Source organism: Lissotriton vulgaris, chromosome 3_1, assembly GCF_964263255.1.
Source record: "Lissotriton vulgaris chromosome 3_1, aLisVul1.2, whole genome shotgun sequence".
NCBI lineage: Eukaryota > Metazoa > Chordata > Amphibia > Caudata > Salamandridae > Lissotriton > Lissotriton vulgaris.
This window is the reverse complement of record NC_141689.1, coordinates 310,635,416-310,653,757: the sequence shown is the minus strand read 5'-3', so window position 1 is coordinate 310,653,757 and position 18,342 is coordinate 310,635,416. Positions and strand designations below refer to the sequence as shown.

General features: G+C 46.4%; 1 protein-coding gene across 1 annotated transcript in view; it reads left to right on the top strand.

Annotated features, from left to right (window-relative positions):
- LOC147726371 (A disintegrin and metalloproteinase with thrombospondin motifs 12-like) overlaps positions 1 to 18,342 on the top strand; it is a 1,277,451-nt gene that overhangs the window by 291,871 nt on the left and 967,238 nt on the right. Inside the window, exon 3 of the mRNA XM_086963459.1 lies at positions 4,449 to 4,575. Within this exon, the coding sequence (XP_086819585.1) occupies positions 4,449 to 4,575 (127 nt within the window). The remainder of the gene's footprint in view (positions 1 to 4,448; positions 4,576 to 18,342) is intronic.

The following is an 18,342-nucleotide window of genomic DNA, read 5'->3' as shown; positions in this document are numbered from 1 at the left end:
TACACCCACAGTGGGTCCAGCAATGTCAGATAAAATAATCAAGATCACAGTGGAAAGTACAGTCCCACTGCAATATTTCAAGCACTTCAGTGTGCCCCGATGCGTGTAATCACCTCCGCTTAGTGTTTGAATCTGCTGTGCTGTTTATCCGCCTCGGAGCATTCTCGAGTCAGCCAGCCCCTTTCTCCAGCGGCTCCCTCCTCCTTTTCAAAGGTGGTGCTCTCCCCACGACGAAGCTGTCGTGTGAATTTTGTGTTCAACAATGGCTCTGCAATAGGAAAGCACTCGACAGCAGTAAGGTGAAAACCTTTCTTTAATTCATGGCGATGATGATCAAACGTCCGTTATTTTGCTTGTCTGCCCGACGCGTTTCTGAGCTGTTCGCTCCTTCCTCATGGGCAATCTGGCATCGCGGTTTGTGGCTCAAGACATCCCCTTCCCTGTGCTGCCTTAAGTCGTTGCAGATTCATGAGGAAGGAGCGAACAGCTCAGAAACGCGTCGGGCAGACAAGCAAAATAACGGACGTTTGATCATCATCGGCATGAATTAAAGAAAGGTTTTCACCTTACTGCTGTCGAGTGCTTTCCTATTGCAGAGCCATTGTTGAACACACATATATATATATATATATATATATATATATATATATATATATATATATATATATATACTTTCAGCAATAACTTCTCAGAAGAGAAAAACGCTGCACACTACTTCGTTAGTTGAATTGTTAGTGATCAGGGACAGCTTCATGTCCGAAACGCGTAGGTGGGGAACCTACAGAAAATAAACTAACAATCCAACTAACGAAGTAGTGTGCAGCGTTTTTCTCTTCTGAGAAGTTATTGCTGAAAGTAATTACCGCGAGGGTGTCCTGAACCTTGCCGCCGGCACCAGCTACTGATGCTCCTCTCATCTTGGGACATTTGCTCGTTGATATATATATATATATATATATATATATATATATATATATAGTTCCAGGGACATGCAAAACCATTGAAATTCCGTAGTTTTAGTTACCTCCCAATGCACTGCTTATGACCTCATATATTACATCACTCATGGCATGGTCAGTGACATCACCGATGACATCATTCATGACATCTCAAATGACATCACTGATGACATCCACAGACCCACTCACACACCCTCTCACATGCCATACACCATCTCATGCACCAACTCACAAACTCCCACACAACCACTTATATACCCATTCACAGACTCATACAACTACTGACACACACACTCTCCCACTCATTCAGCCATTCACACAACCACTCACTCACCTATACTGCCCCTCACACAGCCACGCACAGACGAATTATTTTATTTATATTTCCTAACTGTCACCTGTAACATTTGAGAGTGGGTGTATGAATGGCTGTATTGGTAGGTGAGTGGATGTGGGATTCTCTAAGTGGTTGAGTGAGTGGGTGCGAGTGTCTGAGGGGAGCTGTGAATAGTTGTTTGAGTTAGGTTCAGATTAGGTCTGTGAGTGGGTCAGTAAGTGTTTGAGAGGGTCTGGGAGTGAATGAATGAGTCTCTGAGTAGATCTGTTAGTAGGTGTGTCAGTTTATGAGTTGATCTGTAAGTGGATTTATGAATGTCCTATTGGATCTGTGAGTGGGTGCATGAGTGTGTAAGTGTGTATTTCAGTGGGTCCATGGGTCTTACAGTGGGTCTGCTAGTGGGTGTGTGAATGTGCCTGCGAGTGGGTGCTTGACTGTATAAGTGGGTCTTTTAATGGGACCGTGGTTAAAAAATAGGGGGCACACTGGAGCAGGTCCTCGTGCCAGTCAGAAAGGCTGCCCCTTCCATTCAGAAGCAATATTTTCACCTTTTTCTCTGCCCGCATATCTATGGGCAGGGAAAGAAATGAAACCTTCACTTCCAGTGGGCAGGAGTACTTTGACAGCTCCTGACCACTAGAACCATATTATCTGCTTTTGCTTGGTGGGAGCTGTCACACCTCCCAGCCAGCAAAATCTTTGTGGGCACCCTGGGACAATGCAGGAGCCAGCCCTAGGGGCGGCAGTCCCAAGGGACATTATTGGCTCCAGGAGGAGGGTTGTGCGGCCCTGTTCTTTGATTTTCAAGGGTTTGCCCCAGAGAGGTGGTGGTCCCTAGGGCTGAGAATGACCCAGGAGGGGGGGGATGTGTGGCCACTCTCCCATTGCTTTGAAAGTATTTGGCCTCGGTGGGTGGTGGTCCTCGGGGGGGTCTGCGGGCCCTTCCATTAACTGTTACTTAGCTCTGGGGAATTGGTAGTTCCCAGGGCTTGTGGGGGCTCTCTTTTCTATTTGCTTGTTCGAATGGAGGAGGTGGCCCCTGGGCTTATACAGCCTGTGGAAGGGGGCCCCATGGACTCTCCTCTTTTTTTATAAATATAGCCCCAAGGATGTGGTTGGCCCCAGGGCCCAATGAGCTTCAGGAGGGGAGCTCCGTGAATCCCGTCCTTCTTTTAAGCAATGCCCCAGGTGCTTTTTACCAAACGAGTGTGGTTGCCCAAACTTATTTATTTTATTTTTGCCTGGCTCATGGATCTGCTGTGATTTTCACTGAAAATAGAAACAGAAGCTTTTTTGCCCTGGTGACCAGAGCAAGGGCTCAAGGTATTACTACCCTACCTCTATTTTTGTTTTTTAACCTTTTTTTGGCTGAAGCCATGCCCCAAGATGGCTTCTAACACTTCCTGTTTGAAATGTTGGCAGTAATTCAGCTCTTAGCACAAGATTGTGAGGATTTGCTGAGCCTTCTTTGCCCTAGATATCTAAATGTAGTTTTTCTTTAATATCTCCAAAACTACTGAACAGATTTACACCAATTTACAATAAGGTCGCCTTCTGGGTCTACAGCTACCTTTCTGCAAAATGTTGTGTACTTATTCAGCAGTTCGGGCTTTAGTCGTGTCTAATATTCCGAAGGAAGTTGATATAGGAAACACACTTTTTTCTACCCCCCCCCTTTTTCTCGCCCCTGTCTTGATGGATCAGCCCGAAACTTTCCATGAGCAACAAGAATCGCCAGCACAATTTTTGGAGAAAAGTTTGTGAATATTAGTCAAACGGCACTAAAGATATAGGCAAGTCCAAACATGCTTCTCCAATGGAAACTAGGTGCTAACAATAACTACCTACTGGCAACCCCCAGTTGGTAATATGGATATATATATATATATATATATATATATATATATATATATATATATATATATATATATATATATATATATATAACTAATATTTTCTACATGTATTGTACATATTTTTTCTACAGATATACTGTCTTGTTGGGTCATTGATTAGATATTTTCTTTCGCTCCCATCCCATTTTCAAAAGAGAGATATTATTTGATCTTTAATCTAAATGACAATTCTGATGAATTTTACATTATTAGATCATTGGAGTAAATATAAATGAATTGCATAGTATTACTTTTCTGTTTATGATCTTGATACATTTGTACAAAACAGTATGGCAGCCACCATTTTAGCGTTTGAAAAAAGTCATGATCAATCAATACATGTTACGTTGCTTATGCAATTTTCACTGAATGAACGTTATTAATTAAAGGATACAGCTGGGTTTCTTCAAGGCAGAGTACAAATGACATGAACAATGTTGCAGGTATTATTACTTACCACAATAGCGTTAGCCCTACCAAAGAGGCAAAAAATGAATATGCTGTATTAGTGTTATTTAATTTTTGAATATTGATTGCTATTTATTGGAGTTGTACTCTTAGACAATGTTAAATATCGGTTTTATTTATGTTAGTTCATGAGCTTTGCATTGCCATTGTGTAGTTTTAGTTTATGTGCACTCTCTATCAAAAAGGCATTTTTTGCCCCCCATGGGCCAAAATTGGCAATCACTTAACATTATCATGTACGGCCTGGCAAACCAATTGTTGTAAAAATGTGTGGAGATGAAAAAAAATTTAAAGGGGCAGAAAAAAGATGTATTCCCATTTTAACTCCCATAGGAAATTTGCTTACACCAGAAGAAAAAATTGCTGAATGGATTTGTGCAAAACTCGGCATGATCTTATAACTTCAATCGTAGAGTGTGCTTTAAGTGCATTGGTGTAAAGTTTCCAGGTAGGCTTAGAAGGGTTTAGGTTTTTGTAAATATATGCTATTTAAAATCACAATTTAGAAAATCATGAATCCTGTCAATCACATTTGAATATTTTGTCAAATGTGATTGGCTGATGAAGAGACTTATTTTTTCCACCATCTGGAAATTTGCAATGTGCACAAAAAACCCACACTATGTTTGGGCTGTAGGAAAAAATGTAAAAGGCATGGAGGAGTACCATGGGAGGTGTTCATTTAACTCACTTGCCCTCAAACTGGGTATAGCAGACAAAAACGTACCTTTAGACAAGAGCCAACAGTACGCTAAAATACCAATAAATACATTTTTGTTTTGTTTGCAGGTCTTAAGAAACAAATTGCTTACTGTGTTAAAAGAGGGAGAGGTGTAGTCAAGAAAACCTTTTGTGATGCCCAAACACAACCAGCAGCACGACACAAAAAGTGCAATGAACAGGATTGCCCACCCAGGTAACAATTGTATAGTCTTTTGCGTGCATTTCTTGTTGCATTTACCACTTTACAAGAAGCAGGACTAATTAGAACAACTTTGGACTTTAAAGCAATATCAGCACATGAAGTATGAATTTCTGTTTATTCTTCATTCATTATTTTTCTTATTTGCATGATGTAATTTTATTTCTTATAAATATGTTCTGCTGTGCGGTATGGCAACTGCTTTACTTGTATAACATTGCTTTTCACCTAGGTATGGACGTTGCAATCAATAATGACAAAAATCATAAATAGTGCATTAAAATATTGTCGTGGCACCATAGATCTTGATGGTATCTCAATAAAATATAATACTAAAAAATAGGAGGAGTTTGTAAGGGAGCACCATACATAAACCAATTATATATATATATATATATATATATATATATATATATATATATATATATATATATATATATATATATATATATATATATATATATATATATATATATATATATAAATATATATATATATATATATATTCACAGAAAAAAACATAGGTTATAGTGGATATATAGTTAGGAATTTGCATTTACAAAACCTTGAAAATTCAATGAAAAAACCATTGGTTTTAGGCCATATATAGTTAGGGATTTGCATTTACAAAACCTTATTTTACTCGCATAAAACCATTGAAATTCCATATATAGTTATAAGCGCTAACTATATATCGCGCACCCGCAATCCACTGCTGATGATGTCACATATTACATCATTCATGACATGGTTAGTGACATCACTGATGACATCACTGATGACATCACTGATGACATCACTGATGACAACATCCAGTGACTGTATGTTTCTGTAAAGTTAAAATATGTTTTACATATTGAAGAATGAGTGGATGTATAAGTGTCTGGATGAAGGATTTACTAGGTGCATGACTGACTGATTGAGTGAGTGATTAAATGTGTCTCACTGAGTGCATGGGTTAGTGACTAAACTGTTTTAATTTGTGCATCATTATATCTGTTGTTCTACAAACTGCTGCATATGTTGATCAGTAGCTATATGAGTAACTGTATGGGTTATTGATTGGTTGTCCAAGTATTTGTATGGGAAACTGAGTGTGTGTGTATGGGTGGCTGGGAGGTGTGTGACTCTGTACATAGATGTGTGAGTAGTTGATTCACTATATGTATAGATTCAAAAGTGCATGTGCAAACAGCTGTATGGGCGGTTGACTGTGCATGAGTGTATTAGTGAGTGAATGGATATCTCAGTGCTACATGTCAAATTAAGTACATATGTAAAACACAGTACATGTGAGAGTTGCCATCTATAAATAACTGTGCATAAGAGCCAGTGAATGTGTGAGTGGCTGTATGGATCATTGTGAACATGTATCAGAGATTGTATAAGAGAGTAAAGTAAATATGTGTTAGTATATGTTTGAATAAGTAAGGTGTGTATAACTGTATAGTTGAGAAAATGGAGGTGTGATTGATTTTTGGCATAACTGACTAGGTGTGTGAGTAACTCCATGGATGAGTGACAGTCTGTGACTGTCTGTTTACACTGATTGTATCTAAGGTTATATTAGAGTCTGAAGAGGTTCATGGTATTATCACATGAATGATATCATCAGTGATGTTATCAGTCATGTCAAATGAGATGTTTTCAGTGATGTCATCAGTGATGTCATTTGAGATGTCATCAGTGATGTCATCAGTGATGTCACTAACCATGTCATGAATGATGTAATATGTGACATCATCAGCAGTGGATTGCGGGTGCGCGATATATAGTTAGCGCTTATAACTATATATGGAATTTCAATGGTTTTATGCGAGTAAAATAAGGTTTTGTAAATGCAAATCCCTAACTATATATGGCCTAAAACCAATGGTTTTTTCATTGAATTTTCAAGGTTTTGTAAATGCAAATTCCTAACTATATATCCACTATAACCTATGTTTTTTTCTGTGAATTTCATTGGTTTTTTAATAGCAAATATGAAAAGCTTCAAAATGTCAAGTACGTGATAGATAAAAACATTTTTGTATTTATGCACGCTGATGTGCTTTGAACGCTGCCCCCCCCCCTCCCCTCTTTTCTCTTAGTAGTACTCTCTCTTTGCAGATAGTGAACGGTAGTTAACGCAGGCCTTTGCCCCCGTTGTAATCCGTTGTGCCTGCTTGTCTCTCCATTTGATTGATTATTATCCAAGCATTTACTGCTTTACAATTGATTCTCTTTGGTTCATATGGCTGAGATACCCGCCACCCCCTCTCAACACAATCCCCAAGGATGGGAAACCGGAAACGGTTCTGAACTTTTGGAAGACGGGAGGGAGTGACCCTCCCGGCCGTATTTATTAAAATATGAAACAAAATTAAAACATTAAAATAACAGTTTCATATTAATGTACAATTTCATTTCCACATTGCGATGTTTGGCTAACCTTAACATATTCTCTAATACAAAGGTTCTCCTAGCCGAACTAACATCCTACAAAACTTTTAACTTGAAATTGTACATCCTAACGTTTAAGGGCCAATGGCAAGGTCGTAACCGGTGTCAAGATCCCTAAACCAGACATATCCCCCTCACTTGTGAGGGGCGACCGCACAGAGGTGTACCTCAAGTGCATTTACCAATTTCCCTTGACTTGACGGGGGCCCCAATAAACTCGACGCCATTTAAAGGTCGTCCGAGGACTCGTGTGAGGTATCTAGAAGGTAGCGTAGACCCCCTCCCAAACCCCACACAACTTACCACATCTGCCGTCGCAGATGTCCTGGCCCCGGGAAATTCCCCAGGAGGGGGCTGTAGCCCCTCCTACCCAGGAAGGGGCCTTGACCGCCTTTCCTTTCCTTTCGGCGGCCCATCCTTAGAAGGGACCGCCTCCCCGTTGAGGGGCCAATGGCCACCTCCCTCGAGCGCTCCCATCCGTAATGGGTGACGCCCACCCATAGGGATCTTCCAATTACTGCTCACCGATCATGACCTTACCGCCCGACCAAAATAAATACGACAATTCTAACTAAATTACTAAATGACTAAATTACTAAAAGACAGTAACAGTTACAACTTATTCAAAGGCATGATTACTGGTCAACACTAGTGCATAATTACTTTATTTGCAAAAACATACTACAATTTGACCATTCTTTATTGCATATTCAAAGTTATCACGATAATCATCACAACCTGCAAAATTAGCGTTACCACATCAAACTTTATTCAAAACCACTTGCTGTCCTCAGGGGCTGGTGGGTGGGTCAAAATTGGCTCTTCGTTCCGTCTCGAGCTCACGTGCAGCGAGGAGGTGCAGCTTCAGAGCACAGGAACAAGAGGATGCTTTCTTGGCTTGTTGCTCCTTTTATCCGTCTTCAGGGCGGGCGTAAACCCGCCCCTGCCTGCCCCAAAGGGCGTGGCCGGCCGCGTCAGTGTCTAGGCCAGCCCACTCCAGGGCGGGAAAAAGCGCGCCCCGGCTACGCCGCTTCGGGCATACCAGCCGAGACTCGCCTCCCGCCCAAGATGGCTTCCCGGGGGGATCGTGGTACTCCGCCATACGTTCGGGGGGACCGAATGGTCGCCCCTTTCCATATGGCTGAGATACCCGCCACCCCCTCTCAACACAATCCCCAAGGATGGGAAACCGGAAACGGTTCTGAACTTTTGGAAGACGGGAGGGAGTGACCCTCCCGGCCGTATTTATTAAAATATGAAACAAAATTAAAACATTAAAATAACAGTTTCATATTAATGTACAATTTCATTTCCACATTGCGATGTTTGGCTAACCTTAACATATTCTCTAATACAAAGGTTCTCCTAGCCGAACTAACATCCTACAAAACTTTTAACTTGAAATTGTACATCCTAACGTTTAAGGGCCAACGGCAAGGTCGTAACCGGTGTCAAGATCCCTAAACCAGACATATCCCCCTCACTTGTGAGGGGCGACCGCACAGAGGTGTACCTCAAGTGCATTTACCAATTTCCCTTGACTTGACAGGGGCCCCAATAAACTCAACGCCATTTAAAGGTCGTCCGAGGACTCGTGTGAGGTATCTAGAAGGTAGCGTAGACCCCCTCCCAAACCCCACACAACTTACCACATCTGCCGTCGCAGATGTCCTGGCCCCGGGAAATTCCCCAGGAGGGGGCTGTAGCCCCTCCTACCCAGGAAGGGGCCTTGACCGCCTTTCCTTTCGGCGGCCCATCCTTAGAAGGGACCGCCTCCCCGTTGAGGGGCCAATGGCCACCTCCCTCGAGCGCTCCCATCCGTAATGGGTGACGCCCACCCATAGGGATCTTCCAATTACTGCTCACCGATCATGACCTTACCGCCACAGGCCGGATAGTTGACCGGCTATCCGGACCCCCCACAACACTCCTGCCTAAAGGTCATGTCATAACGTCCTTAGCCAAGCTATCAGGTCTCCTATGAGTAACTCGTTCCCCATCCGGGACAAATGAACACCATCCCCCAAATACATACTGTCCCCTTTAATACAACCATGCGAAATAGAATGCAGTGTACTTGAACGGAACAATCTACTCACTTTATTATTAATTTTCCTTACTGAATGATTCAGAGCAGAAACCGAAAGAGCCCCCCGCCACACTTTCCGTGGGATCATATGGGACCATGCAATTGTACACCCTGGAACTCTTCTCGCTAACCAACTTACCGTGGAAAGCATCGCCTCAAGAAGAAGTCGTCTACCAGTGGTCACCAAATCATTGCCCCCAAGATGTACTATGACTACAGACGGCGGTGACCTCGTCCGCCCTAACAAACCCTCAAAAAATGATCGAAACTGGTCAATACAGAGCCCGCCCTTTCCGTAGAAGGACACACTGTACCCGTATTCCCCAGCCACGTGAATCATGTCACCTGCTTTGAATACGTCCGCGGCACGCCTCACGTATGAGTGGCCCACGACCCACACCTCCTTTTTCACAGCCGGTGATGTCTGACCGCTGGCCCGGTGTTGGGTCGACTGCACAGTCCGCCCCGCCTCGTAGGCTTGCGCAACTGAAAACCAAACAAAAACAAGAAGCGTGAGTACATCATTACAGCTTCACAACATGTGCAACCGCACATACCTCTTATAACAGTTCGAGGACCAACGCCCCACACGTTTTACTTGTTCGACATTCAGACCCCTGGCTGTAGCCTCTGTAGCAGCCCCTATCCGAAAGGAATGGGTCCCAAACTCGCTGGGGTTCAAGCCCGCGGCCGAAATTGACATCGCAAGCACCCGCTGAAACTGAAACCTCGTCAGTGGGGTGGCGTCAGCGTGTCTCAACAAGGTCCCCCCCCATGATGCCACCCTTTGCGCTAAATATTCCTCTACGCAACCCACAGGGCACATGGAAGACCCGGGAATCCTTTGTATGATTATGCAGTCCCCAATCGCACCCTGATCGGTCTTGGACCTGACAAACGAGACAGTCATTGTCTCCCCCCTGACCTGAACGTGCTCTCGGCACAGTCCCCCCATGGTATCCTGCTTGTTCTTTGCCACTAGTTCGCTTACCCGCATAGCCCCATGGAATGCTAGCACAAAAGCGGCTCGGAATAACCTTGTTTTATACTGGGATGAACACGTTGCAGGAAGTACAGACAACAACAGAGCCAACCTATCCAGACCTATCGGGCGCCTTTCATCTACTCTGCGACCCTCAAGGCGTTGCCACCCACGTAGCGCTTTTTGTACAACGAAAGACGCAGTCGGGTCCTGAATCCCATGAGCCCTTGCCATAAAGGAAATGGCGGCCCGATGCCTCTGGGCCGTAGCCACTGATTTGCATGCCTGATGTAAAGACAGCAGAAATTTTACTACTAGCTCTTCCTGGCCCCAAAGCTCTCTCCTAGCAGCCCCCAAAAAGGCCCAATAGGAACGAAACGCCCCTTCATATCCCTTCCTCGTCCTGGGTGCTAAACTCTCTCCCACGAGGTTCTGTAGTTCGGGGCACCGAGAGACCAGAGAGCTTCGGGAAAGGGTGCCGCCACCGGGTCCGCTGTGGGCAGAAAACCCCAGAAGACCTGCATACGAAAACGAGAAAGCGCATCAGCCGCTTTATTCATTACCCCCGGCACATGTCTTGCCTTAAATAGCACGTTCAATTGCATACACAATAACACAATTTCTTTGAGCAATCTTAGAATCCATTTGCATCGTGCCGCCTGGCTATTGATACACTCAACCACGGTCATGTTATCAGACCAAAACACCACAGAGTGATCTCTGAACCCCTCAGGCCAAGTTTTTAGGGCCACAAGAATGGGAAAAAGTTCAAGAAAGGCAATGTTACTTGTTAGCCCACACTCATGCCACCATAACGGCCATTTTTGAGCCGACCATCGTGTGCCGAATATGGCACCAAAACCAATGCTCCCAGCTGAATCTGTCCACAGCCCCAGCTCCTCGGAGGACACGGCCGGTTTATTCCAGACAATTCGACCATTGAACTCCGCCAGAAATGCCAACCAAATGCGCATGTCCTGGCGAACCTCTGCCGATAGCCCTGTGCGATGATGACCCTCCTTCAGGCCGACCATGGCCTGAGCGATCGAGCGGGAAAAGGGGCGGGCCATCGGCATGACTCTCAGGGCAAAATTCAGCTGGCCCACCAATTGTTGCAACTGATGCAGCTTGACCTTAGACTCACTAATACATGCTTCCAGGGATGCCCTGAATCTTAACACCTTTTCCCTTGGTAATCTAAAACAACCTTCCACTGAGTCGAGCTCAATCCCCAGGAACTCGAGGCAAGTCGAGGGACCCACAGTCTTACCTGGTGCCAATGGCACACCGAAATGCTTCATTAAGGCACAAAATTCATTCAAAGCCTGTCCACATTCCGAATCCCCGGCCGCCCCCAGAAACAAAAAGTCATCGAGATAATGCATGACATGTTGAAAACCCGTCCTCTTTGTGAAGACCCATTGCAGAAAACAACTGAACTTTTCAAAATAGGCACAAGATATAGAGCAACCCATTGGCATACATCTATCCATGTAATAGTGACCCTGAAACATGAAACCAAGGAGACGCTGATCGTCTGGGTGTACCGAGAGCAACCGGAACGCTGACTCAATATCTGATTTCGCCATCAGCGCCCCGGGCCCTAGGCGATTTAATATGGCAACGGCCTCATCGAAAGATGCGTACCGCACCGAACACACTTCCGGGTCTATCGCATCATTCACGGAAAGACCACGTGGGGCTGATAAATTATGTATCAGTCGGAACTCACCCGGGTCCTTCTTAGGGACCACCCCCAAAGGAGAACAAACAAAGTTAGCACACGGTGGCTCATCAAATGGACCGGCGACTCGACCTCGAGTAACCTCCTTCCCAATCTTCTCCTGTACCACGGTCGTATGTTGCAAGACCGACAGTTGGTTTTTACATTTTGCTACACCCTGAAAATCCCCCACTGGGATGCGGAAACCATATGAAAACCCGTTCCGCAACACCCCAGCGGAAGCATGATCTGGGTATTCGCTGAGCCAAGGAATCATTGCCATGGTATCAATCGGAGTAGGTAAAGGCGCCCCTCGGACTATTTCAGACCTGTTTGGCGCCTCCCCTACCCCCGTTATCACCCGTTTTGGCTCTGCACATGGACTCAGGATGGGATGGCTGCCCACACCCTCCACATTCGTGTCTAAATTTGCATGACCCCTGGGGCCTCGTACATTTACCCCTGTTAAAGTTCCAACAAATCCCCCTTTTACCTGCGTTGCCGTTCGGCCTCGAGTGGTAGTCGTTACCTGTACCTGATCGAAAGGGTGTCCCAGCATATTGGCGGGAGGACTCCCCCCCGCTACTCCCTACCAATGGTAACTTCAACATACCAGTACTCTCCATTTTTGACCACGAAACAGAGTCGTAACAATCCCAAGTCAAGTTTTTGTCGTGTTCTTTCGCTTTTCTAAAAATGTTATCGTAACAGAACCACTGATTGCCCCCATATGATACAGAATATTCCATGATCCGTGACTGATAAATAGGCAATTCGGACAGCAACTCGGGCCTACGTTCGCCCATGATGGAGGTAAAGATTCCCCATGCCCTGCCCCAAGTGCCAATGTTTTCGTCAACCTTAAAGGCGGCCATTTTTGCGCGCCAAACACTCGGATGCATGAGCTCCTTTTGGCTCTTAACATGCTCCATCTCATAATGGTCGGTAAGCAACGAGAAAATGTTTACATACTCATCTGCCCACATCTTTTCCTTAATGGCCAGAGGGACATGCTGACCCAACTTTTCCCTTCGTGAAGGTGCAGACTCCCCCCTCGCAATCGGCAATGGCCGCTTACCTGAACCGGAAGCTGCATCTGCCGCTGGACCTGCTCCTGTTGCTTTTTCCACCGCCGGAGACAGCGTGGTAACTGGCGATGGTGCCTTCACCGCCTCCCTAGTTTCACGCAGTTGCTTCATCAACACCCGTGCGTCGTCAGCCGTGGCGCCCTCGCTATCTTTCCCCAACCACGCTGCCAATTGTGCTGCCAACTCAGGCGGCATATCCTCCCCGGACACGGGAGTGACCACCACGGGAATCGGATTCCCCTCCTTCGGCACCGGAGTTGGCTCCTCGAGTGGGGTATCGGGAACCGGGATGTCCCCCCCAGCTGCCCCCCTTCTGGGCCTCTTGCCTTTTCCTCCAGGAGCTGCTCCCGCCAAAGGTCGTTTCGGTCCCCCTTCCCCGTCTTTAGCCGCCATCTGCTTCTTCAGATCGGTTACTTCTTTCATGAGCATACGGAGCATCTGATCGGTAGTAACTCGCTTTCCGACTTTCTTAGGCATTCTCAGACAGAGTATCTGTAAGACAAAAAAGAAAGATTACCACGCTCAAAATTGGCTCTTCGTTCCGTCTCGAGCTCACGTGCAGCGAGGAGGTGCAGCTTCAGAGCACAGGAACAAGAGGATGCTTTCTTGGCTTGTTGCTCCTTTTATCCGTCTTCAGGGCGGGCGTAAACCCGCCCCTGCCTCCCCAAAGGGCGTGGCCGGCCGCGTCAGTGTCTAGGCCAGCCCACTCCAGGGCGGGAAAAAGCGCGCCCCGGCTACGCCGCTTCGGGCATACCAGCCGAGACTCGCCTCCCGCCCAAGATGGCTTCCCGGGGGGATCGTGGTACTCCGCCATACGTTCGGGGGGACCGAATGGTCGCCCCTTTCCATTCTCTATTTACAAACAAGCACAAAGTCGCAATACTCTGTTTAGTCTTTGCAGATCGGGAAAAATCGTGTAAAAAAATAAAAGTAATCGAGCAAAATCAGTACGCCACTAATTGGATCTTTTTTTGACCTCGCTAAAATAGAAATATTATAAACAACCCTTCATGAGAAATACGAAAATAGTGAGATGAACTGAGCTCCACACCATGAGGGCTGCAAGACAGCTCGGCTTCATCACCCATCCCGCACAAAATAACGACAAACCCTATGCAAATATTAAAAATATAGACAACACACCAGCAAAGAAACAGGGTAAAACATGTTATTAAAAAACTATTTACATAACGTTGGTTTATAAGATGATGTCAGTAGTGGACCGATGTGTGAATAGGTCGAAAGCAGCACAAGGCTCCAAGATCCGGATGGCAAGCTCCTGGATGTTGGGTGCCATAGTTCAGAGTTCTGAGTTTGAGCCTTTTTCAATGCCTGTGCTTTGTTGTTTCCCCTCCATCAAAAACAAAAAAAATATATAAAACTGTGCAAAAATACAAAAAAAACAAAAATTTTTTACAAAAGCAGTGCTTGTAAGACTGTCTGAAGCTTATTTCCACCTACTGCAGCTTCACTATTCTCAAAGTAAGTGAGGGTCGTTTGTGGACCTGACTGCATTTGAAAACAATGTTATATGGTACCTCCCTAAACCGCTTGACGGAGGCCCCCGAGGGACGGTGTGATGGCACGGACTCGGAGAAGACGCTTGGCTCCGACACCCTCCCCAAGTCTTATAGCACTGGTATAGCCTGAGATCGCCCCCGACATAGAAACTGAAAACCAATTTTTGTCTGTATAGCATCAACAGCAACGCTTGAGTCAGCTTTGTGTCAAGCCGCCATTTTCATTCAATCAATAGCGTCCCCCTGCACACATTCAGGGACCTGGTCGTGTCTTCAGATGAAACGGATTGTAGGAAAAGAAGCAGAAAGGAAAAGGCAAAAAGTTCCGCCGGACCTCGGGAGCCGGCCGCCTATGTCATGTGCGACCTTTGGCCACACCAGGGCAATAGTGAAGCTGCAGCAGGTGCAAATAAGCTTCAGACAGTCTTACAAGCACTGCTCAGAACTCTCAACTGAGGCACTCAACATCCAGGACTTGCCATTCGGATCTTGGCGCCTTGTGCTGGTTCCGACCTATTCACACATCGGTCCACTACTGACATCACCTCATAAGCCAACGGGGCACCCCACGCCGACTTTCGGCGCAGCATTGTAGGATGGCCACACCAGTGCGGCAACTTGCTGGACACCACCTCGGTGCCATCCGGATCTCGGCGCGTTCGAGTCACTGTACCGCAAGAGTGACCGCAACTCAGCTGGACACGCCGTCTTTCGGCGCAGCATTGTAGGATGGCCACACCAGTGCGGCAATTTGCTGGACACCACCTCGGTGCCATCCGGATCTCGGCGCGTTCGAGTCACTGTACCGCAAGAGTGACCGCAACTCAGCTGGACACGCCGTCTTTCGGCGCAGCATTGTAGGATGGCCACACCAGTGCGGCAATTTGCTGGACACCACCTCGGTGCCATCCGGATCTCGGCGCGTTCGAGTCACTGTACCACAAGAGTGACCGCAACTCAGCTGGACACGCCGTCTTTCGGCGCAGCATTGTAGGATAGCCACACCAGTGCAGCAACTTGCTGGACACTAACTCGGTGCCATCCGGATCTCGGCGCGTTGTGCTGCCTTCGGCCTATTCGCACATCGGTCCGCTACTGACGCCGCCTCACGTGCCAACGGATTTTCTACGCTTTTTGTAGCCCTATGCCGCATAACAGGTCATGTGACTTGTTTATAAAACTTTTCATTGGATCATTTTACTTTTGGTTTCCTAAAGATGGAAGGCTTGGTTATATGACCTAAAAATAACACTTTTCATTGGTTTAGAACATTTTTTTTTCCCAAACGATGAAAGCCCCACCTTGTTTCTGGATGATTCAGACTGAAGCTGGCGTCAGCATGAGAGCACCACCATCTCGTGGCTCCGTCGTGGTCATTCCGCGAGCAATCATGGCAGCCGCTCCCCACCGGAAGCCTGCGGGAGTGGGGGGCCCCCAAGACTTTTGTAGAATCTTCACGGCTGAGGGGACGCTTTTCGAGAATGGACCCCAAGCCCTAGCAGGCAAGAGTCCGAGTTCGAAGGTGTCCCAGGGCCATTTCAGTGGACCAGGCCCAAAACCGAAGAGCCGTCCGCCATTTTAAGAGTCATGTGGCAGCCGCCTATCGCTGCACTGCAAGAGTGGGAGCAACTCAACAACATGGTGAGCGAGACGCTGTAGCCGCAAGAGCGGGCGCAACTCAGCTGGATGGCCGCCACCTGGGGAGGCCCGTTCACGCCGCCTCCCCCACGCCCCCCCCCCCCCCCCCCGGGCCGCCGCACGCAAATTTTCGGAGCAGCATTGTAGGATACCAAAACCAGTGCGGCATTTTACTGGACATCACCTGGGTGCCATCAACATCTCAGCGCGTTCTGCTGCCTTGGGACTATTCGCACAACAGACCGCTACTGACGAGGCCTCCCCCCGCCCCACCCGGGGCGCCCCACGCCAATTTTCGGAGCAGCATTGTAGGATCCCAAAACCAGTGCGGCACCCAGGCGACATCACCTGGGTGCCGTCCTGAACTCTGCACGTTGTGCTGCCTTGGGACTATTCGCACAAAAGACAGCTTCTAACCATTGTTGCTTTTTGGGGGGAAAAATGTTTAAATGTTTTTACAGTTTTTGTTCCGTTCATTATAGTTAAATGTTAATAAAGTTTTAAAATCTAACTTTGTTGGAGTGCTATATATGTTTAAAAAATCGGGTGAATGGGGCCTTGAATCGGGTTATTGTCATGTGTGGGCTTTGCAAGTGTACTGCTACAAGATCGGACATTTCAAACTCAAATGCACGTTCTTTTTCTTACCTTTCCGAAGCATGGAGCGCAATAGCAGGCAGAGAAAGGGTGATGCACGTGTTGAACACTGCCTGGCCTGGCAAGTTGCTGGCAGTGCCCCCCCCGCCCGCTCCTGAAAGAGGGCACACACACACCGCCGCCCCGAGTACTTCACAAATCTTTAAAAGACCATGCGCTTGTTCATGAGGCTTAAATGGTTTATCACCCCTTCTAGAACCCCTGCATCGACCCTCTGACGTTTCCTGGAAAAATTAGCACGTAACACAATACCAAGCCCTGTCAGCTGAAGCCCCCGAGAAATCATGGGGCATATTATCAAGGGGGTTTATTTCCGCTTTTTGGGCTTTAAAAGCCAAAAAAAAAAGAGATAAAATTATCTCCCTATTACCAAGCTGTCGCTAACACCAGTTAGTGACAGCTAAAAGGAGATAGCGACCATCTTGGGCCCCGCTTTGCATATCAGTGATATTTATCACTAATGACATGCAAAGTGGGCGTGCCAAGATTTTAGAGACTGGAAACAGTCCCTAACCATCGCTATCTCCTATTACCAACTTTTGGAGATATTCGCGCTAAGCGCGAATATCTCCAAAACCTAACACCTGCCCTAAGCAGTTTTAGCCATGTTATCCAATGGGAAGTGGATAACATGGCTAAGAGCATTTGCTGGATAATGCATGAATATTGCTGACTTTTCAACGATATTCATGCATTGCGGCCGTTTTTTATCGCATTTGCGATAAACCTTGCTAATAGCAAGGTTTATGTGCGATAAAATTCGCCGATGTGCGGCGATAATTTTTGTCTCTAAACAAGTTAGAGACAAAAATTATCGCTAGTTGTTGGTAATATGCCCCCGGGTTTTTGCTTGCAGGAATCGGGAGGCGGGAGACTAGCACTGAAATCAGTAGTCTCACGCCTGAATCGGGAGGGTTGGCATGTCTGAATACTCTACAGCTGGGGCCATAAACTACATCCGCAGGGCTAGGTGATAGCCTAGGTCCGGCCTGGACAATCGGACACAGAGGAAGAGGAGTGTCAGAGGGTGCGGTAGTGAATAGGGTGAAAGGGAGGTGTCGGGCGGGCACAGGGTGTGATTCTCAGAGAAGAGCAGCGCAGATGGGGGGAAGTATATGGCCCATGCATGAGAGAAAGAGCGGGGTTGACCAGTGCGTGGTGGAGATGCTTGCGAGGGTGGGGAGCCATGCTGAGGATCGGCGGAGTGCAGAGAGTGGCCCTGGTCAAGGCATCTAAAATGGCTGCCGTGCACGACAAAATTGTGGCATTGGACAAAAACGCAAGATGGCGCAGACAATGTTTATCAATAAGGATTCATTTATAACAAAATATTTACTCGCAGTGACAAAATGGTGGTCAACACTTCCTGATTTCCATCGAATCGAAAGTTAACACACGTCACGCAGCAAAAAAAAAAAAAAAAAGCTCACGCACAGAGCAGTTTTTAGCCATGTTATCCAATGGAAGGTGGATAACATGGCTAAGAGCATTTGCTGGATAATGCATGAATATCGCTGACTTTTCAGCGATATTCATGCATTTTGGCCGATGTGCGGCGATAATTTTTGTCTCTAAACAATTAAAACGAAGCACAAAATGGCGAATTCCCGTTTCGCTACCAG